We start from the raw sequence: 22,863 nt of genomic DNA on the forward strand, positions 1-22,863 counted from the left end.
ACCCCCTAACCCTAAGCCCCTAACCCTAAGCCCCTAACCCCCTAACCCCCTAACCCTAACCCCCTAACCCCCTAACCCTAAGCCCCTAACCCTAAGCCCCTAACCCCCTAACCCCCTAACCCTAACCCTAACCCCCTAACCCTAAGCCCCTAACCCCCTAACCCTAACCCCCTAACCCTAACCCCCTAACCCTAACCCCCTAACCCCCTAACCCCCTAACCCTAACCCCCTAACCCCCTAACCCTAACCCTAACCCCCTAACCCTAAGCCCCTAACCCCCTAACCCCCTAACCCTAACCCCCTAACCCCCTAACCCTAAGCCCCTAACCCTAAGCCCCTAACCCCCTAACCCCCTAACCCTAACCCCCTAACCCCCTAACCCTAAGCCCCTAACCCTAAGCCCCTAACCCCCTAACCCCCTAACCCTAACCCTAACCCCCTAACCCTAAGCCCCTAACCCCCTAACCCTAACCCCCTAACCCCCTAACCCTAAGCCCCTAACCCTAAGCCCCTAACATTCACCACATCAGCTCCAGGAACATCACTTCATGAGGAACAAACACCATCATCACAACAAAGGTAAACAACAGATGAAACAGATTTCACAACATACAAAGGATTTGTCAAATGTCGCAGCGTCCTCTGTCCTTAGTCCCTCCCTCTGTCCTTAGTCCCTCCCTCTGTCCTTAGTCCCTCCCTCTGTCCTTAGTCCCTCCCTCTGTTCTTAGTCCCTCCCTCTGTCCTTAGTCCCTCCCTCTGTCCTTAGTCCCTCCTTCTGTCCTTAGTCCCTCCCTCTGTCCTTAGTCCCTCCCTCTGTCCTTAGTCCCTCCCTCTGTCCTTAGTCCCTCCCTCTGTCCTTAGTCCCTCTTTCTGTCCTTAGTCCCTCCCTCTGTCCTTAGTCCCTCCCTCTGTCCTTAGTCCCTCCCTCTGTCCTTAGTCCCTCTTTCTGTCCTTAGTCCCTCCCTCTGTCCTTAGTCCCTCCCTCTGTCCTTAGTTCCTCTTTCTGTCCTTAGTCCCTCCCTCTGTCCTTAGTCCCTCCCTCTGTCCTTAGTCCCTCTTTCTGTCCTTAGTCCCTCCCTCTGTCCTTAGTCCCTCCCTCTGTCCTTAGTCCCTCTTTCTGTCCTTAGTCCCTCCCTCTGTCCTTAGTCCCTCCCTCTGTCCTTAGTCCCTCCCTCTGTCCTTAGTCCCTCCCTCTGTCCTTAGTCCCTCCCTCTGTCCTTAGTCCCTCCCTCTGTCCTTAGTCCCTCTTTCTGTCCTTAGTCCCTCCCTCTGTCCTTAGTCCCTCTTTCTGTCCTTAGTCCCTCCCTCTGTCCTTAGTCCCTCCCTCTGTCCTTAGTCCCTCCCTCTGTCCTTAGTCCCTCCTTCTGTCCTTAGTCCCTCCCTCTGTCCTTAGTCCCTCCCTCTGTCCTTAGTCCCTCCCTCTGTCCTTAGTCCCTCTTTCTGTCCTTAGTCCCTCCCTCTGTCCTTAGTCCCTCCCTCTGTCCTTAGTCCCTCCCTCTGTCCTTAGTCCCTCCCTCTGTCCTTAGTCCCTCCCTCTGTCCTTAGTCCCTCCTTCTGTCCTTAGTCCCTCCCTCTGTCCTTAGTCCCTCCCTCTGTCCTTAGTCCCTCCCTCTGTCCTTAGTCCCTCCTTCTGTCCTTAGTCCCTCCCTCTGTCCTTAGTCCCTCCCTCTGTCCTTAGTCCCTCCCTCTGTCCTTAGTCCATCCTTCTGTCCTTAGTCCCTCCCTCTGTCCTTAGTCCCTCCCTCTGTCCTTAGTCCCTCCCTCTGTCCTTAGTCCCTCCCTCTGTCCTTAGTCCCTCTTTCTGTCCCTAGTCCCTCCCTCTGTCCTTAGTCCCTCCCTCTGTCCTTAGTCCCTCCCTCTGTCCTTAGTCCCTCCTTCTGTCCTTAGTCCCTCCCTCTGTCCTTAGTCCCTCCCTCTGTCCTTAGTCCCTCTTTCTGTCCCTAGTCCCTCCCTCTGTCCTTAGTCCCTCTTTCTGTCCTTAGTCCCTCCCTCTGTCCTTAGTCCCTCTTTCTGTCCTTAGTCCCTCTTTCTGTCCTTAGTCCCTCCCTCTGTCCTTAGTCCCTCCTTCTGTCCTTAGTCCCTCCCTCTGTCCTTAGTCCCTCCCTCTGTCCTTAGTCCCTCCCTCTGTCCTTAGTCCCTCCCTCTGTCCTTAGTCCCTCCCTCTGTCCTTAGTCTCTCCTTCTGTCCTTAGTCCCTCCCTCTGTCCTTAGTCCCTCCCTCTGTCCTTAGTCCCTCTTTCTGTCCTTAGTCCCTCTTTCTGTCCTTAGTCCCTCCCTCTGTCCTTAGTCCCTCCCTCTGTCCTTAGTCCCTCCCTCTGTCCTTAGTCCCTCCCTCTGTCCTTAGTCCCTCTTTCTGTCCTTAGTCCCTCCCTCTGTCCTTAGTCCCTCCCTCTGTCCTTAGTCCCTCCCTCTGTCCTTAGTCCCTCTTTCTGTCCTTAGTCCCTCCCTCTGTCCTTAGTCCCTCTTTCTGTCCTTAGTCCCTCCCTCTGTCCTTAGTCCCTCCCTCTGTCCTTAGTCCCTCCCTCTGTCCTTAGTCCCTCTTTCTGTCCTTAGTTTCTCCCTCTGTCCTTAGTCCCTCCCTCTGTCCTTAGTCCCTCCCTCTGTCCTTAGTCCCTCTTTCTGTCCTTAGTCCCTCCCTCTGTCCTTAGTCCCTCCCTCTGTCCTTAGTCCCTCCCTCTGTCCTTAGTCCCTCTTTCTGTCCCTAGTCCCTCCCTCTGTCCTTAGTCCCTCTTTCTGTCCTTAGTCCCTCCCTCTGTCCTTAGTCCCTCCCTCTGTCCTTAGTCCCTCCTTCTGTCCTTAGTCCCTCCCTATGTCCTTAGTCCCTCCCTCTGTCCTTAGTCCCTCCCTCTGTCCTTAGTCCCTCTTTCTGTCCTTAGTCCCTCTTTCTGTCCTCAGTCCCTCCCTCTGTCCTTAGTCCCTCCCTCTGTCCTTAGTCCCTCCCTCTGTCCTTAGTCCCTCTTTCTGTCCTTAGTCCCTCTTTCTGTCCTTAGTCCCTCCCTCTGTCCTTAAACCGTCCTTCTGTCCTTAGTCCCTCCCTCTGTCCTTAGTCCCTCCCTCTGTCCTTAGTCCCTCTTTCTGTCCTTAGTCCCTCTTTCTGTCCTTAGTCCCTCCCTCTGTCCTTAGTCCCTCCCTCTGTCCTTAGTCCCTCTTTCTGTCCTTAGTCCCTCCCTCTGTCCTTAGTCCCTCCCTCTGTCCTTAAACCGTCCTTCTGTCCTTAGTCCCTCCCTCTGTCCTTAGTCCCTCCCTCTGTCCTTAGTCCCTCCCTCTGTCCTTAGTCCCTCTTTCTGTCCTTAGTCCCTCTTTCTGTCCTTAGTCCCTCCCTCTGTCCTTAGTCCCTCCCTCTGTCCTTAGTCCCTCCCTCTGTCCTTAGTCCCTCTTTCTGTCCTTAGTCCCTCTTTCTGTCCTTAGTCCCTCCCTCTGTCCTTAGTCCCTCCCTCTGTCCTTAGTCCCTCCCTCTGTCCTTAGTCCCTCTTTCTGTCCTTAGTCCCTCTTTCTGTCCTTAGTCCCTCCCTCTGTCCTTAGTCCCTCCTTCTGTCCTTAGTCCCTCCCTCTGTCCTTAGTCCCTCCCTCTGTCCTTAGTCCCTCCCTCTGTCCTTAGTCCCTCTTTCTCTCCTTAGTCCCTCTTTCTGTCCTCATTCCCTCCCTCTGTCCTTAGTCCCTCCCTCTGTCCTTAGTCCCTCCCTCTGTCCTTAGTCTCTCCTTCTGTCCTTAGTCCCTCCCTCTGTCCTTAAACCGTCCCTCTGTCCTTAAACCGTCCTTCTGTCCTTAGTCCCTCCCTCTGTCCTTAGTCCCTCCCTCTGTCCTTAGTCTCTCCTTCTGTCCTTAGTCCCTCCCTCTGTCCTTAGTCCCTCCCTCTGTCCTTAGTCTCTCCTTCTGTCCTTAGTCCCTCCCTCTGTCCTTAAACCGTCCCTCTGTCCTTAAACTGTCCTTCTGTCCTTAGTCCCTCCCTCTGTCCTTAGTCCCTCCCTCTGTCCTTAGTCCCTCCCTCTGTCCTTAGTCCCTCCCTCTGTCCTTAGTCTCTCCTTCTGTCCTTAGTCCCTCCCTCTGTCCTTAGTCCCTCCCTCTGTCCTTAGTCCCTCCCTCTGTCCTTAGTCCCTCCCTCTGTCCTTAGTCCCTCCCTCTGTCCTTAGTCCCTCTTTCTGTCCTTAGTCCCTCCCTCTGTCCTTAGTCCCTCCCTCTGTCCTTAGTCCCTCCCTCTGTCCTTAGTCCCTCTTTCTGTCCTTAGTCCCTCCCTCTGTCCTTAGTCCCTCCCTCTGTCCTTAGTCCCTCCCTCTGTCCTTAGTCCCTCTTTCTGTCCTTAGTCCCTCCCTCTGTCCTTAGTCCCTCCCTCTGTCCTTAGTCCCTCTTTCTGTCCTTAGACCCTCCTTCTGTCCTTAGTCCCTCCCTCTGTCCTTAGACCCTCCCTCTGTCCTTAGTCCCTACTTCTGTCCTTAGTCCCTACTTTTGTCCTTAGACCCTCCTTCTGTCCTTAGACCCTCCCTCTGTCCTTAGACCCTCCTTCTGTCCTTAGACCCTCCTTCTGTCCTTAGTCCTTACTTCTGTCCTTAGACCCTCCTTCTGTCCTTAGACCCTCCCTCTGTCCTTAGACCCTCCCTCTGTCCTTAGACCCTCCTTCTGTCCTTAGACCCTCCCTCTGCCCTTAGACCCTCCCTCTGTCCTTAGACCCTCCTTCTGTCCTTAGACCCTCCCTCTGTCCTTAGACCTTCCTTCTGTCCTTAGACCCTCCTTCTGTCCTTAGACCCTCCCTCTGTCCTTAGACCCTCCCTCTGTCCTTAGACTCTCCTTCTGTCCTTAGTCCCTACTTCTGTCCTTAGAGCTTCCTTCTGTCCTTAGAGCTTCCTTCTGTCCTTAGACCCTCCTTCTGTCCTTAGACCCTCCCTCTGTCCTTAGACCCTCCCTCTGTCCTTAGACCCTCCTTCTGTCCTTAGACCCTCCCTCTGTCCTTAGACCCTCCCTCTGTCCTTAGACTCTCCTTCTGTCCTTAGTCCCTACTTCTGTCCTTAGAGCTTCCTTCTGTCCTTAGAGCTTCCTTCTGTCCTTAGACCCTCCTTCTGTCCTTAGACCCTCCCTCTGTCCTTAGACCCTCCCTCTGTCCTTAGTCCCTACTTCTGTCCTTAGACCCTCCCTCTGTCCTTAGACCCTCCTTCTGTCCTTAGACCCTCCCTCTGTCCTTAGACCCTCCCTCTGCCCTTAGACCCTCCCTCTGTCCTTAGACCCTCCTTCTGTCCTTAGACCCTCCCTCTGTCCTTAGACCTTCCTTCTGTCCTTAGACCCTCCTTCTGTCCTTAGACCCTCCCTCTGTCCTTAGACCCTCCCTCTGTCCTTAGACTCTCCTTCTGTCCTTAGTCCCTACTTCTGTCCTTAGAGCTTCCTTCTGTCCTTAGAGCTTCCTTCTGTCCTTAGACCCTCCTTCTGTCCTTAGACCCTCCCTCTGTCCTTAGACCCTCCCTCTGTCCTTAGACCCTCCTTCTGTCCTTAGACCCTCCCTCTGTCCTTAGACCCTCCCTCTGTCCTTAGACTCTCCTTCTGTCCTTAGTCCCTACTTCTGTCCTTAGAGCTTCCTTCTGTCCTTAGAGCTTCCTTCTGTCCTTAGACCCTCCTTCTGTCCTTAGACCCTCCCTCTGTCCTTAGACCCTCCCTCTGTCCTTAGACCCTCCTTCTGTCCTTAGACCCTCCCTCTGTCCTTAGACCCTCCCTCTGTCCTTAGACCCTCCCTCTGTCCTTAGACCCTCCTTCTGTCCTTAGACCCTCCCTCTGTCCTTAGACCCTCCCTCTGTCCTTAGACTCTCCTTCTGTCCTTAGTCCCTACTTCTGTCCTTAGAGCTTCCTTCTGTCCTTAGAGCTTCCTTCTGTCCTTAGACCCTCCTTCTGTCCTTAGACCCTCCCTCTGTCCTTAGACCCTCCCTCTGTCCTTAGACCCTCCTTCTGTCCTTAGACCCTCCCTCTGTCCTTAGACCCTCCCTCTGTCCTTAGACCCTCCTTCTGTCCTTAGACCCTCCTTCTGTCCTTAGACCCTCCTTCTCGGCCAGGAAAAACTAAAAAACCTCTTTGGGAAAAAGTAGAAACCTGGAGGAGTTCCGCGGTGAAGCAGAGATCTGACTCCCTCAGACGGACAGATGAACGTGAAGGAGACAGAGAGTGGAGGTGGAGCCACTCAGGAGGAGAACCAGAGAGTTGAGGAGCATCTGGTTCCACAGGTCATTGATGAGCCTCTTCCACTCCTGGAGGGGAAGTGGGAGAAGAAGAAAAGGCAATGAACAGCTTGCTAGTGAAATTAAATAATTGTTGATAGAATAAGTCAGAAGAAGAGGATAGTGCTCAAGCTGTCATACTTCCCTCAGCACAGTTGCTGCTAGAGCAGCAGAGCTAAAGCTGTGGGTTTATTTTTCTGTTCCTCACTGGCCTGAACATAAGTCATTTAAAGAGGAACGTTTAAGCCTGGACTTAAATGAAGAGACTGTGTCGCCTCTTTAACATGGATAGGAGCTCTACCTCCTGCTGTGCTTTTAGAGACTCTTGGGACCACCAGAAGACCGGCATTCTGAGAGCGAAGAGCTCTGTTTGGATGATAATGAAAATGAGTAGCAAAAATGAGGGCTAGACGGACATTGTCCAGTGAGACTATCTGCTCAGATAAAGCGTCTCGTAGACGTTTTGGGCCCACCACAATAACCTTGGCTTTTTTCAGGATTAAGAAGCAGATGATTTAGTGTCATCCAGGTTTTTATCTCCTTCACACAAGCACTAAGTCTGTCTCTTTGATCAGGTTTCATTGATAAATACAGTTGAGTGTCGTCTGCAGAGCAGTGGAAGTTAATGCCATGTGACCTGATCATGTGACCTAACGGCAGCATGTAAAGAGTAAACAGAACTGGACCAAGTACTGACCCCTGTGGCACACACCATACGTTACCGTACATTACAAAATGGACACATCCAGTGTTCCCTCCGGACTTTTTCCAGTTGGTCGATGGGGACACCAATGCATTTCTCGTGGGAACATCTTTCACAAGCGTTGCACCTTCAACCCATAAGCCATATGGATGATTCCTTCACCTCAGCAAGATTTCACTCCAGTTTGATAAACATACCCACGGATATACTTCATCGTCCTGGCGCTCAGCGCACAGTGCACTTTTATATCAGACTAAATAGAAGTGTTATTTCAGGACAGAACACAACTCCTCAATAACACACACCAAAAAAGCTAGTTTGACCACCATATTTCCAAGCTTTATGTAAATGTCGGAATTACAACAAGCCAATTGCAGCGATCCCCACTTATCGTCTTAGATACAAAATAAGGTCAAGAAAGAAATCCTAACCCTTCATGATCTGCAGTGGCAGACTCTCCCTCGCACTGGCCATTCGGACGATGGACGTGTCCAGCTGCAGCTCTTGGACAAAAGGGAAAGTCTTTTACAGCTCTTTAGCCATCTACATCACAAAAAGCCTCGGATAATCATAGATCATGCCACCTGTTGCTTACATGTGTTCAATCATGTATGAAAGTGTGAAGTATTGTCACAAAATGGGGAAACTCACTCGGCAAACTACATTGTAAAGGCAGAATGTGGATGAAACAATTACACACTATTCATTCAAATAGTTAGGTTCCCAGAACCACCAGACTCCACAGTTGTTGCTGTGCAGACCACCACAACTGCTCCATGCCATTTCTTTCCATCTAATCCATTTTGGAATAGGAATTTCTCCTCATTTTCAGGTATTCACTGTAACACACATTATCAGAACTTCCACTGCTCTGGACACTACACTGTATTTATCAATGAACCCGATCAGAGCCATCAAGGAGATGGACTTAGTTCTTGTGTGAAGGAGATAAAAACCTGGATGACACTAAATCATTTGCTTCTTAATCCTGAAAAAAGCCAAGGTTATTGTGCTGGTCCTAAACATGTACGAGACGCTCTATCTGAGCAGATAGTCTCACTGAAGCCTCCAGTTCTACTGTGAGAAACCTCAGAGTCTGATTGGACCAGGAGCTCTCATTTACAGCTCATAAAAAACATCTGAAAAGCTATTGTGAAAAATCAGGTACAAATCCAGGTTTACTGTGTCCTAAACGCATCAGCACGAGAGCTATATGATGCATATGATGCATATGATGCATATGATGCATATGATGATGCATATGATGCATATGATGCATATATGATGCATATGATGCATATGATGATGCATATGATGCATATGATGCATATGATGATGCATATGATGCATATATGATGCATATATGATGCATATGATGCATATGATGCATATGATGATGCATATGATGCATATATGATGCATATATGATGCATATGATGCATATATGATGCATATGATGCATATGATGCATATGATGATGCATATGATGCATATGATGCATATGATGATGCATATGATGCATATATGATGCATATATGATGCATATGATGCATATGATGCATATGATGATGCATATGATGCATATATGATGCATATATGATGCATATGATGCATATGATGCATATGATGCATATGATGATGCATATGATGCATATGATGCAGCTTAAAACAATATTTGGGAAGCCAAGACAACAATGATTTACAACTGTACATTTAAAAAAAATGTTTAGCAAGGGGGAATGAAAGCACTCCCATTGTAAACTTGAAATGAACCCAAAGTGACATCACACAGACCTCAGTCTTTTAGCTGCACGATCTGATCCTCCTGCTCAGTTTGGCTCCGAGCAGGAGCAACAAGCTTCTGGCATTTATGTACCAAAAAACAAAAAGGCAGCATCTTACACATAATATTAGAACATAATTGAATAGTATTGTAACATAATTGCTCAATTTGTTTACATCTTACCAACAACTTCCAATTGACACACACACACACACACACACACACACACAAATATAGATTTAAAAAAACGTAATATATTACTAACTAGTGTGTCGGCCATCTTGTATCTACCTGTTTCTGGAAAAGAAAGGGCTTCTGGATCACTGACACATAGATTCCTTTCCGGGACCTGACAGGTCTGCATCACATTGTTGAAGTTACTGAACTGCATTCATGTCTAAGGCACTACTTCTGTTTGACACAAACTACATGTGGATTACCCATCAATAACTAACAAAATAAGTCATAAGATGAAGTACATTGGCGCAGAGCACGATGGCTGCTGCGCACTGGACCACATCATCCAGTCTCGTGCAGAGCCTTGAATAGAACCTGAAATGAAGTGACAGACATCAACAGTAACGTGTTAAGGCAGAAGTCAGTCAGGAGGACTATTTTGTCCCCTGCAAGGCCTGAGCAATAAGTCCTCCAGACATGTAACATTGTCTTAGTCATGGGTCATGGGTCATGGGTCATGGGTCATGGGTCATGTGACGAGAAGGTCAAGGCTGTTGTTGAACCATCGCTCACAGAAAAGTCTCTCATCCTCTTAAAGTGATCGGCTCCCAGTTATTTCACAACTCAACGCTTTAAAAAAATGGATACAGTCTTTTCTAACCATTCACCTCAAATGCTTGAGGTCCCATTGGCTCTTCTCCATGAACCCTTGACTTTTATTGTCTGTGGTGATGTTCTACAGAAAGTTCATAAAGTCAAAAGGTACATGGCTCATTTGCAGATGAATATTTATGGAAATGCAACGTGATTACTTGTTTTTGAAGGTTTTGGAGGAGTCTGTATTTGTTGGACACCTTCAAGTGCAGCGCACCCTTCAAGTACAGCGCACCCTGCACCCTTCAAGTGCAGCGCACCCTTCAAGTACAGCGCACCCTTCAAGTACAGCGCACCCTTCAAGTACAGCGCACCCTTCAAGTACAGCGCACCCTGCACCCTTCAAGTACAGCGCACCCTTCAAGTGCAGCGCACCCTTCAAGTACAGCGCACCCTTCAAATCAAATCAAATCAAATCAATTTATTTTTGTAACGCCCAAAATCACAACAACAGTTGCCTCTGAGGGCCACAGGGAGAAATGAATCAACAATGTCTGTGGTGGCGATGAAGTCAGATAATGTCTGTGGTGGCGAGGGACGATGTCCCAGGGTCCTCTGTCCTTAGACTCTCCTTCTCGGCCAGGAAAAACTACAAAAAAAAAAAAAAAAACCTCTTTGGGAAAAAAGCGTAGAAACCTGTGTTAGTTCCAGTGAAGGAGAGATCCCACTCTCACAGACGGACAGACGGACACAAGGAGACTGGAGCTGGACCCACTCTTCAGGCAGAAGAGGGACCGACTGAGGCGAACTGGACCCACTCTTCAGGCAGATGAGGGACCGTCCACACGGGGCAGGGACCACTTCACCAGGGGAGGGGCATCTGGGTCCACAGGTCCTCAGGAGTGAGAGAAAGAAAAGAAGGCGGTGAACAGTTTGCAAGTCGAATCAAAAAATAAATATTGTTTGATAGCATAAGTAGTCAGAAGAAGAAGAGGATAGTGCTCAAGCTGTCATACTTCCCCCAGCACAGTTACTCCTAGGGCAGCGTAGCTGAAGCTGTGGGTTTATGTTTCTGTTCCTAACTAGTCTGACCATAAGCGATTTCGAAGAGGAACGTTTTAAGCCTGGACTTAAATGAAGAGACTGTGTCAGCATATTTAACATGGGTCGGGAGCTGATTCCATAACACAGGAGCTTGGTAGCTAAACGCTCTACCTCCTACAGTACTTTTAGAGACTCTTGGCACCACCAGAAGGCTCTACCTCCTACAGTACTTTTAGAGACTCTTGGGACCACCAGAAGGCCAGCATTCTGAGAGCGAAGAGCTCTGTTTGGATGATATGGTTCTATAGCATCTTTGAGGTAGGATGGGGCCATGTCATTTATGGCTTTGTAGGTCAAGAGTAGAATTTTGAATTTGATTCTAGACTCGACGGGGAGCCAGTGAAGAGACTCCAGCACTGGTGTAATGTGCTCTCTTCTTTTTGTTCCTGTTGTAATCTTGCTGCTGCATTTTGAACCAGTTGAAAGCTTTTTATGGAGCTTTTAGGACCTGCTGTGAGCAGGGAGTTACAGTAGTCTAATCTAGTCGTTACAAATGCATGGATAAGTTTTTCGGCATCACTTTTAGGCAGGATTCTTATGATTTTGGCTCTTGTTGCGCAAATGGAAATAGTCTGTTTTACAAGCTTGATTTATATGAGCTTTAAATGAGAGCTCCTGGTCCAATAAGACTCCAAGGTTTCTTACAGTAGAACTGGAGGCAACACTGACATTGTCCAGTGTGACTATCTGCTCAGATAGAGCGTCTCGTACATGCTTAGGACCAGCACAATGACCTCGGTTTTTTCAGGGTTAAGAAGCAGGTAGTTTAGTGTCATCCAGGTTTTTATCTCCTTCACACAAGTACTAAGTCTGTCTACTTGATCGCTCTGATCAGGTTCATTGATAAATACAGCTGAGTGTCGTCTGCAGAGCAGTGGAAGTTAATGCCATGTGACCTGATAATGTTGCCTAATGGCAGCATATAAAGAGTAAACAGAATTGGACCGAGTACCGAACCCTGTGGCACACCGTAAATTACTTTAGAGCATGGTGAGGAGCTCTGGTTTACATTAACAAATTGGAACCTATCAGATAGATAGGATTTAAACCAGCTGAGGGCTGTTCCTCCAACACCTACATCACATTCTAACCTCTGCAGTAGAATGTTGTGGTCGATGGTGTCAAACGCTGCGCTGAGGTCCAACAGAACCAGGATTGAGACCAGTCCATCGTCAGCGGCTAATAACAAATCATTTGTGACTTTAACTAGTGCAGTTTCAGTGCTGTGGTGGGCTCTGAACCCTGACTGGAAAACTTCAAATAAGTTATTGTCCTGCAGGTGGCGACAAAGCTGTTTTACTACAACTTTTTCAAGGATTTTAGAGACGAAGGGAAGATTTGAAATAGGTCTGTAGTTTACCAATAGGTCGGGATCTAGATTAGGCTTTTTCAGAAGAGGTTTAATGACTGCATGTTTGAAGGACTGTGGAACATAGCCACTTTGGAGTGAAGTATTTATTATATTAAGAATAGGGTCTATAATTAGGGGAAGAATGTCTTTGAGGAGCTTGGAATGGGGTCTAGGACACAAGTTGAGCTTTTAGAGGACATAATGGCTGAAGTTATCTCTGCTTGATCAACAGCTGTGAACCTTTCTAAGTTTACAGGTGGATTTATATGGGACGTTAGATTTACAGCTTGGGCTAGTTCAGGGCTAATAGCGGGGGTAATTTCATCTAATTTATCTCTGATTGTTTTTATTTTATTGTTAAAAAATAGGAGGAAATCATCAGAGCTGAGAGAAGCTGGGATTGAGGGCTCTACTGCACTGTGACAGTTTGTTAGCCTAGCTACAGTGCTGAAAAGGAACCCTTCAAGTGCAGCGCACCCTGCACCCTTCAAGTACAGCGCACCCTTCAAGTACAGCGCACCCTTCAAGTGCAGCGCACCCTGCACCCTTCAAGTACAGCGCACCCTTCAAGTACAAGTGCAGCGCACCCTTCAAGTGCAGCGCACCCTTCAAGTGCAGCGCACCCTTCTGGTACAGCGCACCCTTCAGGTACAGCGCACCCTTCAAGTGCAGCGCACCCTTCAAGTACAGCAAGTGCAGCGCACCCTTCAAGTACAGCAAGTGCAGCGCACCCTTCAAGTGCAGCGCACCCTTCAAGTACAGCGCACCCTTCAAGTGCAGCGCACCCTTCAAGTGCAGCGCACCCTTCAAGTACAGCGCACCCTTGAAGTACAGCGTACCCTTCAAGTGCAGCGCACCCTTCAAGTACAGCGCACCCTTCAAGTGCAGCGCACCCTTCAAGTACAGCGCACCCTTGAAGTACAGCGTACCCTTCAAGTACAGCGCACCCTTCAAGTGCAGCGCACCCTTCAAGTACAGCGCACCCTTCAAGTGCAGCGCACCCTTCAAGTACAGCGCACCCTTCAAGTGCAGCGCACCCTTCAAGTACAGCGCACCCTTCAAGTGCAGCGCACCCTTCAAGTACAGCGCACCCTTCAAGTACAGCGCACCCTTCAAGTACAGCGCACCCTTCAAGTGCAGCGCACCCTTCAAGTGCAGCGCACCCTTCAAGTGCAGCGTACCCTTCAAGTGCAGCGCACCCTTCAAGTGCAGCGCACCCTTCAAGTGCAGCGCACCCTTCAAGTACAGCGCACCCTTCAAGTACAGCGCACCCTTCAAGTGCAGCGCACCCTTGAAGTACAGCGCACCCTTCAAGTGCAGCGCACCCTTCAAGTACAGCGCACCCTTCAAGTACAGCGTACCCTTCAAGTACACCGCACCCTTCAAGTACAGCGCACCCTTCAAGTGCAGCGCACCCTTCAAGTACACCGCACCCTTCAAGTACACCGCACCCTTCAAGTACACCGCACCCTTCAAGTACACCGCACCCTTCAAGCACCCTTCAAGTGCAGCGCACCCTTCAAGTGCAGCGCACCCTTCAAGTGCAGCGCACCCTTCCCGTGCCTGCCAAGGTCGCCTTCACATGCAAGTTAAAAGTAACAATTTAACTACACACCGTTTTGAACCTTACAGAGCAGATGTGTCAACATTCAGACAAACCAAGCATTATGCCACTCCATAGTCCAGCACAGGGCAGTAGCTGGGTCACCAGGTCACCAGGTCACCAGGTCACCAGGTGCTGCAGGAGGCCATCTGAATCATAAGGATTGGGTTTATTGGTGCCCCATCCACATCCGCCCTATAATGCTTCCCCCAGTGGTTTTGCATTGGATTGTCCTCCATTAAAAAGGACTTCATCAGTACATGATATTATGATATACTGGTCACCAGCATCATCCGGAACATCCTTTCCCACACAAGTGCTCCCAAACACCCTGGCAGCGTGTTTGGGAGCACTTTGCTCCATGGCGTCCAGCTCCACCATGTCTTTGCTGTTGACATCAGTCCAAAGACGTGCAAAGTGTAATGGCTGGAGCACTAAGAACAGAAGCATTAAAAGACTTTAGGAAGACAAAATATGGCCTTAAGGGGATATATTGTATATATGTATATATATATAAAGGATTTATAGCATTACATAAGTAATCATGATTGAAGTCTTGATAGTGTGCATTAAAGAACTATATACACAGAGGTGGGTAGTACTCAGATACATTACTTATTACATTTACTTCAGCATGTTTATTTAAGAAACTGTGGAGTTACTTTGTATATAATATATGTGTATATATCTAATGTGTATATAATATATGTGTATATAATATATGTGTTTATAATATATGTGTGTATAATATATGTGTGTATAATATATGTGTATATAATATATGTGTATATAATATATGTGTGTATAATATATGTGTATATAATATATGTGTGTATAATATGTGTATATATCTAATGTGTATATAATATATGTGTATATAATATATGTGTATATAATATATGTGTTTATAATATATGTGTGTATAATATATGTGTATATAATATATGTGTATATAATATATGTGTGTATAATATATGTGTATATAATATATGTGTGTATAATATGTGTATATATCTAATGTGTATATAATATATGTGTATATAATATATGTGTGTATAATATGTGTGTGTATAATATATGTGTATATAATATATGTGTATATAATATATGTGTTTATAATATATGTGTGTATAATATGTGTGTGTATAATATATGTGTATATAATATATGTGTATATAATATATGTGTATAATATATGTGTATATAATATATGTGTGTATATCTAATGTGTATATAATATATGTGTATATAATATATATGTATATAATATATGTGTTTATAATATATGTGTATAATATATGTGTGTATAATAATATTATACACAATTTAATTAAAAAATAAATATTATTTATTTTTTAATTCCACTTGCAAACTGTTCACCGCCTTCTTTGTCTCACTCCTGAGGACCTGTGGACCCAGATGTCCCTCTCCTGGTGAAGTGTCCCTGCCCCGTGTGGACGGTCCCTCATCTGCCTGAAGAGTGGCTCCAGCTCCAGTGTCTCCCTCACGTCTGTGAGAGTCACATCCTCCTTCACTGGAACTAACACAGGGACATACGCTTTTGTCCCAAAGAGGGTTTTTTGTAGTTTTTCCTGAACGAGAAGGAGAGTCTAAGGACAGAGGACCTGGGACATCGTCCCTCGTCCCCACAGACATTGTCTGAATTCATCGCCCTCAGAGGCAACTGTTGTTGTGATTTTGGGCCTTACAAAAATAAATTGATTTGATTTGATGTGCAATACTGTCATACTGTGATAAAATGTGAATATATAATTATATTTCTGTGATGTATTTTATCTGCATAATAGTGATATTTAATCTGCATCATTAGTCTAAGAGAAGAACGGTGTGTGACAAACTGCATTTGTGAAGGGGTCGTAAAGATGGGCCAAAGGATGTTTACCCGAGGGGGGGTGACAGCCCAGAGGAGTCTGGGTAATGTTTACCCAAGGCTTGATCTCTACGGAAAAATACCAGCTGTAAAACAAGTGCCTTGATGTGAAGCTGACCAATGAGAAATGTGACCCGCCTATTCCAGAATATCTAATAAAACCAACCAACATGGGAAAAAACGGTGTGAGACACAGGAGGGTCACGCAGGCTGTGGTACGCAGCCTGCGTGACCCTCCTGTGTCCCGGCGTTTTCTCCCAAGCTTGTCATACAAACGTCTGATATTTCTGTGTCGTTTCATATTCTAAGTTGTTCTCGATGTGTTACGGAATAGCATCGGTGTAAGTCTGATTCCATGACACATACCCATGTGCAATACTGTCATACCCATGTGCAATACTGTCATACCCATGTGCAATACGTCATACCCATGTGCAATACTGTCATACCCATGTGTAATACTGTCGTACCCATGTGCAATACTGCCATACCCATGTGCAATACTGTCATACCCAAGTGCAATACCATCATACCCAAGTGCAATACTGTCATACCCATGTGCAATACTGTCGTACCCATGTGAAATACTGTCATGTGCAATATTGTCATACATGTGTTTACAGCAAAGCAGATAAATGCCACACTGTGGAACATTCCGGGCTCAGCAGTGACGTTCACATTGAGACAAAAGTTCTTTACATTTTTATTAAAACAAAACCCTTGAGTTCAACACAAGACGAATCATAAAGATGAAAAACTGTACATGTTTATTACTAAACACTTCTCTGATCTCATCGTGACATCATAAAGACGAGTCATTGGTTTGATCAAAGTGTGGGCGTAGGCAGGACACGCCCCTTTCACCTGTGATGTCATGATTTAGCTTTCATCCATTTTGTCTTCTAAACTCTGACATTTCACCTGCCACTCATCTCCCAAGTCCGCCCCCATCAGGATCCGGGTTCCAAGCCCCTTCGCCTCCCCTCGCTCCTCCCCTCGCTCCTTCACTCGCTCCTCCCCTCGCTCCTTCACTCGCTCCTCTCCTCGCTCCTTCACTCGCTCCTCCCCTCGCTCCTTCACTCGCTCCTCTCCTCGCTCCTTCACTCGCTCCTCCCCTCGCTCCTTCACTCGCTCCTCCCCTCGCTCCTCTCCTCGCTCCTCCCCTCGCTCCTTCACTCGCTCCTCCCCTCGCGCCTCCCCTCGCTCCTTCACTCGCTCCTCTCCTCGCTCCTTCACTCGCTTCTCCTCTCGCTCCTCCTCCCGCTCCTCCCCTCGCTCCTCCCCTCGCTCCTTCCCCCGCTCCTCCTCCCGCTCCTCCCCTCGCTCCTCCTCCCGCTCCTTCCCCCGCTCCTCCTCCCGCTCCTCCCCTCGCTCCTCCTCCCGCTCCTTCCCCCGCTCCTCCTCCCGCTCCTCCCCTCGCTCCTCCTCCCGCTCCTTCCCCCGCTCCTCCTCCTGCTCCTTCCCTCGCTCCTCCTCCTGCTCCTTCCCTCGCTCCTCCTCCCGCTCCTCCCCCTTTTTTCTCCTCTCCTCTGTTTTCTCAGCGTCCATTTTGTGTCCCTCTGTTTCTCCTCTCATGCCCTCCTGTCTCTCCTCGTCTTTCGCTCCTCCTTCCTCTCGCTCCTCTTCCATTTTGTCCACTTCCTCCACCATTTCTTCTCTTTCTTCCTCCTTTCGCTCCACTATCTCCTTCTCTCCTTCTTGCTCTTCTTTCCTCTTGTTTATTCTATTTTCTGGTTTTGGAATGTCCATTTTGTGTCTATCCTCTCTCACTCCCTCCTTGTGTTTCTCCTCCTCTCTCACTCCCTCCTTGTGTTTCTCCTCCTCTCTCACTCCCTCCTTGTGTTTCTCCTCCTCTCTCACTCCCTCCTTGTGTTTCTCCTCCTCTCTCACTCCCTCCTTGTGTTTCTCCTCCTCTCTCACTCCCTCCTTGTGTTTCTCCTCCTCTCTCACTCCCTCCTTGTGTTTCTCCTCCTCTCTCACTCCCTCCTTGTGTTTCTCCTCCTCTCTCACTCCCTCCTTGTGTTTCTCCTCCTCTCTCACTCCCTCCTTGTGTTTCTCCTCCTCTCTCACTCCCTCCTTGTGTTTCTCCTCCTCTCTCACTCCCTCCTTGTGTTTCTCCTCCTCTCTCACTCCCTCCTTGTGTTTATCCTCCTCTCTCACTCCCTCCTTGTGTTTCTCCTCCTCTCTCACTCCCTCCTTGTGTTTCTCCTCCTCTCTCACTCCCTCCATGTTGGTCTCGTCCTCCGTGTCCGTCTCGCTGAGCTCCTTCCGTCTCTTATGTCTCCGCTCGTCTTCGTCCTTCAGTTTGTCTTCTTGGGACGGTTCCATGTTCCAAAAGTCTGGTTCCTGGTCCCAGTTCACGTTCTCTCCCGTCATCTTCACACTCAGCGTTCTCATCAGCTCCTTCTGGATCTCCTGCAGCTCCTCCTCCTCCTTTTCCTCCAGAAGCCCTGCGAGCGTGAACGACCTCCGGACGACCTCTGGGAGCTGGTTGACGTGTGACAGCGCCTCCAGCGTCCACTCCACCAGCGTCTTGGCGACCTTCTCCTGGTCCAAAGCCGACACGTCTCCGTTGGCGAGCGACACGTCTCCGTTGGCGAGCGCTCTCCATCGTCTGAGTAAGAGCGTCTGGATCACGGGTTTGACGCAAACTTCCAGCGGCTGCAGTCGGTGGCAGAATCCTTTGGGGATCAGCGCCGGCAGAGTTCCCGTTTCTCCTGCCGAGGCCAGGAAGGCGTGGCTGTCGTGCTCCCGGTGCGCGTCCAGAATCAGCATGGACTTCTCCAGCTTCAGGTCCCGCACGTGCTCAGTCCAGACCTGCTTCCTCCACAGATCCAGGCAATCGTCCACGTTCTCCGGAGCCACCAAAACAAACTCCGGCAAAGATTTCTGGTCCAGATCGACTTTGGCTGAAACTAAAGCCGGGAGGAGCGTTCCGTCTGCGAGCGCAGAGACATAGACCGTGACCAGAGGGGCGACGCCCGTCATCTGCAGCACGCCTGGACGACCAGAGGGAGCTTCCATCCGACTGAAGTCTGCAAACAGACACAGTTCATCCATGGCTGCCACGGCGACCCTCGGCAGTCGGTGACTTCTGATGACTTTCTGCGTAAACGTCTGAAATGTGGAGATTTGCTGGTTCAGATGCGGCGTGAGCTCCAGCGCCAGCGGCGTCCAGACGCCCTGAAATTGCACTTTGGTTTGTAGCATGAAGCTAACGGCCCAGTCGTACGAGAACCTGAGGGAGTGAACCATGGAGCCCTTGAGTTTGAGCGCTGACACTTGGTTGGAGAGGCCGGTGTACGTGAGCGCCGCCTCCTGTTGGCGCGTGCTCAGGACAAACTTGAGCAGGCGGTCGGCCCCGGCGCACCACGGGCGGTCGGGGTACACTTTAGCGTTAGCTTCACGTAGCCAGCGGCGGATGATGTGGGGCTCGGTGGAGAAGACGTGCGCGGCTTGAGCCACGCCCTCACACAGAGCACACAGGACGATCTGCAGCTGACGCTCCGAGAACAGCTCCTGAAGAACCGACGGAAACGATTGGTCCCCAGAGGCCGGAGACTCCGCCCTCTCTGCTTTCACGCTTTCGTCATCTGATTCCTCGATCGGAGCGCTAAAGCCCTGCTTCTGCGGGTCGCCCAATGAGATCTGTCCCCTGCAAAAGAGGAGGAGCCTGTGAGGACCCAGACACGTGATTGGACAAAGGATATGATTGACGGAATCACTTACGTTTGAGTGTCCATGACGAAGCCGAGTTTGGCCGAAACTACAAGAGAAAACACAATTAAACCCGGTCTAAACCCGGTCTTACCCTTGTCTAAACCCGGTCTTACCCTGGTCTAAACCCGGTCTTACCCTTGTCTAAACCCGGTCTAAACCCGGTCTTACCCTGGTCTAAACCCGGTCTTACCCTTATCTAAACCCGGTCTTACCCTTATCTAAACCCGGTCTTACCCTTGTCTAAACCCGGTCTTACCCTTGTCTAAACCCGGTCTTACCCTGGTCTAAACTCTGTCTTACCCTTGTCTAAACCCGGTCTTACCCTGGTCTAAACCCGGTCTTACCCTGGTCTGAACCTGGTCTTACCCTGGTCTAAACCCGGTCTTACCCTGGTCTAAACCCGGTCTTACCCTGGTCTAAACCTGGTCTAAACCCGGTCTTACCCTGGTCTAAACCTAAACCCGGTCTTACCCTGGTCTAAACCTAAACCCGGTCTTACCCTGGTCTAAACCTGGTCTTACCCTGGTCTAAATCCGGTCTTACCCTGGTCTAAACCCGGTCTTATCCTGGTCTAAACCCGATCTTACCCTGGTCTAAACCCGGTCTTAACCTGGTCTAAACCCGGTCTTACCCTGGTCTAAACCCGGTCTTACCCTGGTCTAAACCCGGTCTTACCCTGGTCTTACCCTGGTCTAAACCCGGTCTTACCCTGGTCTTACCCTGGTCTAAACCCGGTCTTACCCTGGTCTAAACCCGGTCTTACCCTGGTCTAAACCTGGTCTAAACCCGGTCTTACCCTGGTCTAAACCCGGTCTTACCCTGGTCTAAACCCGGTCTTACCCTGGTCTTACCCTGGTCTAAACCCGGTCTTACCCTGGTCTAAACCCGGTCTTACCCTGGTCTAAACCCGGTCTTACCCTGGTCTAAACCCGGTCTTACCCTGGTCTAAACCCGGTCTTACCCTGGTCTAAACCCGGTCTTACCCTGGTCTAAACCCGGTCTTACCCTGGTCCAAACCCGGTCTTACCCTTATCTAAACCCGGTCTTACCCTTATCTAAATCCGGTCTTACCCTTGTCTAAACCCGGTCTAAACCTGATCTTACCCTGGTTTAAACCCGGTCTTACCTTGGTCTAAACTTGGTCTAAACCCGGTCTTACCCTGGTCTTACCCTGGTCTAAACCCGGTCTTAACCTGGTCTAAACCCGGTCTTACCCTGGTCTAAACCCGGTCTTACCCTGGTCTAAACCTAAACCCGGTCTTACCCTGGTCTAAACCTGGTCTAAACCCGGTCTTACCCTGGTCTAAACCTAAACCCGGTCTTACCCTGGTCTAAACCTAAACCCGGTCTTACCCTGGTCTAAACCTAAACCCGGTCTTACCCTGGTCTAAACCCGGTCTTACCCTGGTCTAAACCCGGTCTTACCCTGGTCTAAACCCTTGCGCAGACTTTTGGACGAACAGTTCTTACAGCGTTTGGTCTTTGTGCTGACTTTGGCCAGACGGTGGCGCTGCGTCTCAGGAGCGACAGGGGCGGGTCCAGGGAGCAGAGGAGGAGGAGCCACAGGACGCTTGAAACATTGGGTCAGCTGCGTCCCCAAACGTCTGCGGAAGTTCTCCTGAGGGACAAAAGAGTCTTTACAGGAAGTTCTCCTGAGGGACAAAAGAGTCTTTACAGGAAGTTCTCCTGAGGGACAAAAGAGTCTTTACAGGAAGTTCTCCTGAGGGACAAAAGAGTCTTTACAGGAAGTTCTCCTGAGGGACTAAAGAGTCTTCACAGGAAGTTCTCCTGAGGGACTAAAGAGTCTTTACAGGAAGTTCTCCTGAGGGACAAAAGAGTCTTTACAGGAAGTTCTCCTGAGGGACTAAAGAGTCTTTACAGGAAGTTCTCCTGAGGGACAAAAGAGTCTTTACAGGAAGTTCTCCTGAGGGACAAAAGAGTCTTTACAGGAAGTTCTCCTGAGGGACAAAAGAGTCTTTACAGGAAGTTCTCCTGAGGGACAAAAGAGTCTTTACAGGAAGTTCTCCTGAGGGACAAAAGAGTCTTTACAGGAAGTTCTCCTGAGGGACAAAAGAGTCTTTACAGGAAGTTCTCCTGAGGGACAAAAGAGTCTTTACAGGAAGTTCTCCTGAGGGACAAAAGAGTCTTTACAGGAAGTTCTCCTGAGGGACAAAAGAGTCTTTACAGGAAGTTCTGACACAAACCACCTCCTGGTCCTGGTCCTGGTCCTGGTCCTGGTCCTGGTCCTGGTCCTGGTCCTGGTCCTGGTCCTGGTCCGGTCCCGGTCCCGGTCCCGGTCCAGGTCCTGGACCCGGTCCCCGTCCTGGCCCTGGTCCGGGTCCTGGTCCCGGTCCGTGGTCCGTGGTCCCCGGTCCCCGTCCCGGTCCCTGTCCTGGTCCTTGTCCCCGTCCTCACCTGAGTAAACAGACCCTTCTGGACCCAGTCTGGGGGACAGTCTCGTCTCGTCTCTCTCAGGACGATGAAAGAGTTGACGACGCTGACGTTAATTAAAAACCAGAAGAGGTTCCTCCAGCGGCGCTCGGAGGCCACGCCCCCCAGTGCGTTGCAGGTCAGCAGCTGTTTGCAGATGTCGGCCCCTCTCATGTTCTCCTGCAGGAGCCGGAAGGACTCGGGACGGTCCAGAGGGTCCAGGGTCCCGGGTCTGGACTGGGACCGTCTCCAGACCGTGTCCGTGTTTCCTGGAGCCGCATTGGTCGAGAGGCAACCCATCTCCTTCACGTCCATCCAACGAGTCGCCAAGACCACGCCCCTCTGCTTTTGCACGAAGTCACCTGGTGCCTCCAGAGGTCTGAGGACCAGGAAGAGACCAGGAAGAGACCAGGGTTAGACCAGGGTTAGACCAGGAAGAGACCAGGGTTAGACCAGGAAGAGACCAGGGTTAGACCAGGAAGAGACCAGGAAGAGACCAGGGTTAGACCAGGAAGAGACCAGGAAGAGACCAGGGTTAGACCAGGAAGAGACCAGGAAGGGACCAGGGTTAGACCAGGAAGAGACCAGGAAGAGACCAGGATTAGACCAGGAAGAGACCAGGAAGAGACCAGAGAGAGACCAGAGAGAGACCAGTCCAGGTCCTGGTCCCTGTCCCGTACCTGTCGTCCCACAGTGTTGGGGGGAAGTGCTGGTGGTTCCGGGGGAAAGATGCTGAGCCGTAAATCCCTCTGAGGTGCAGAACGTTCAGCAGCTCCACTGAACACAGAGCGTTGCAGAGGAAGAGCTGATGGTGGCGCTGCTCCAGACCCGCCAGAAGATCCAGGACCAGAGACGAGACGGGGCCCGCGGAGGAGGAGGGGCCTGCGGAGGAGGAGGGGCCCGCAGTGGAGGAGGGGCCCGCGGTGGAGGGGCCTTGTCCCGTCTGTAGAGCGGCACACGGGTCACACGCTGCTCTGGGCGGCGCCGGGTCAGATGTTTGCGTGTGACTGACCTGGATGTGCAGGCGGTGGCAGTATCCAGACTTTGAGTCGCACAGGAGCCACACCTGAGGCAGAGCGGGGCCCGGTCTGGGACGGTCCGGGTTCAGACCCGGGCTTGGATCCTGGCTCGGAGTCCCGGGGAGCAGGGCCCGGTCCAGACTGAGGCAGCACTTTGGACTGTGGAGAAGACACGAGTGAAGGAGGACGTCACTGTAAGAGACTTGAACCAGAGAGCTCGCCGTGAGGGGGGGTCATGTGAGGGGGCTCATGTGAGGGGGCTCATGTGAGGGGGGGTCATGTGAGGGGGGTCATGTGA

General features: G+C 49.9%; 1 protein-coding gene across 1 annotated transcript in view; it reads right to left on the reverse strand.

Moving 5' to 3' along the window:
- Nucleotides 1-13,700: 13,700 nt before the first annotated feature.
- The window catches only part of pogzb (pogo transposable element derived with ZNF domain b), a 40,270-nt gene continuing 31,107 nt past the window's right edge, over nt 13,701-22,863 (reverse strand). The window contains exons 20-26 of the mRNA XM_072461558.1: nt 22,559-22,724; nt 22,227-22,489; nt 21,532-21,925; nt 20,587-20,734; nt 19,126-19,162; nt 16,817-19,051; nt 13,701-13,893 (exon numbers count right to left, since the gene is read on the reverse strand). Of these exons, the coding sequence (XP_072317659.1) occupies nt 13,701-13,893; nt 16,817-19,051; nt 19,126-19,162; nt 20,587-20,734; nt 21,532-21,925; nt 22,227-22,489; nt 22,559-22,724 (3,436 nt within the window). The remainder of the gene's footprint in view (nt 13,894-16,816; nt 19,052-19,125; nt 19,163-20,586; nt 20,735-21,531; nt 21,926-22,226; nt 22,490-22,558; nt 22,725-22,863) is intronic.

The sequence above is a fragment of the Eucyclogobius newberryi genome, unplaced genomic scaffold, assembly GCF_026437365.1.
Source record: "Eucyclogobius newberryi isolate DKJ021-1_F unplaced genomic scaffold, fEucNew1.0.hap1 SCAF_3, whole genome shotgun sequence".
NCBI classification, from domain to species: Eukaryota; Metazoa; Chordata; class Actinopteri; order Gobiiformes; family Gobiidae; genus Eucyclogobius; species Eucyclogobius newberryi.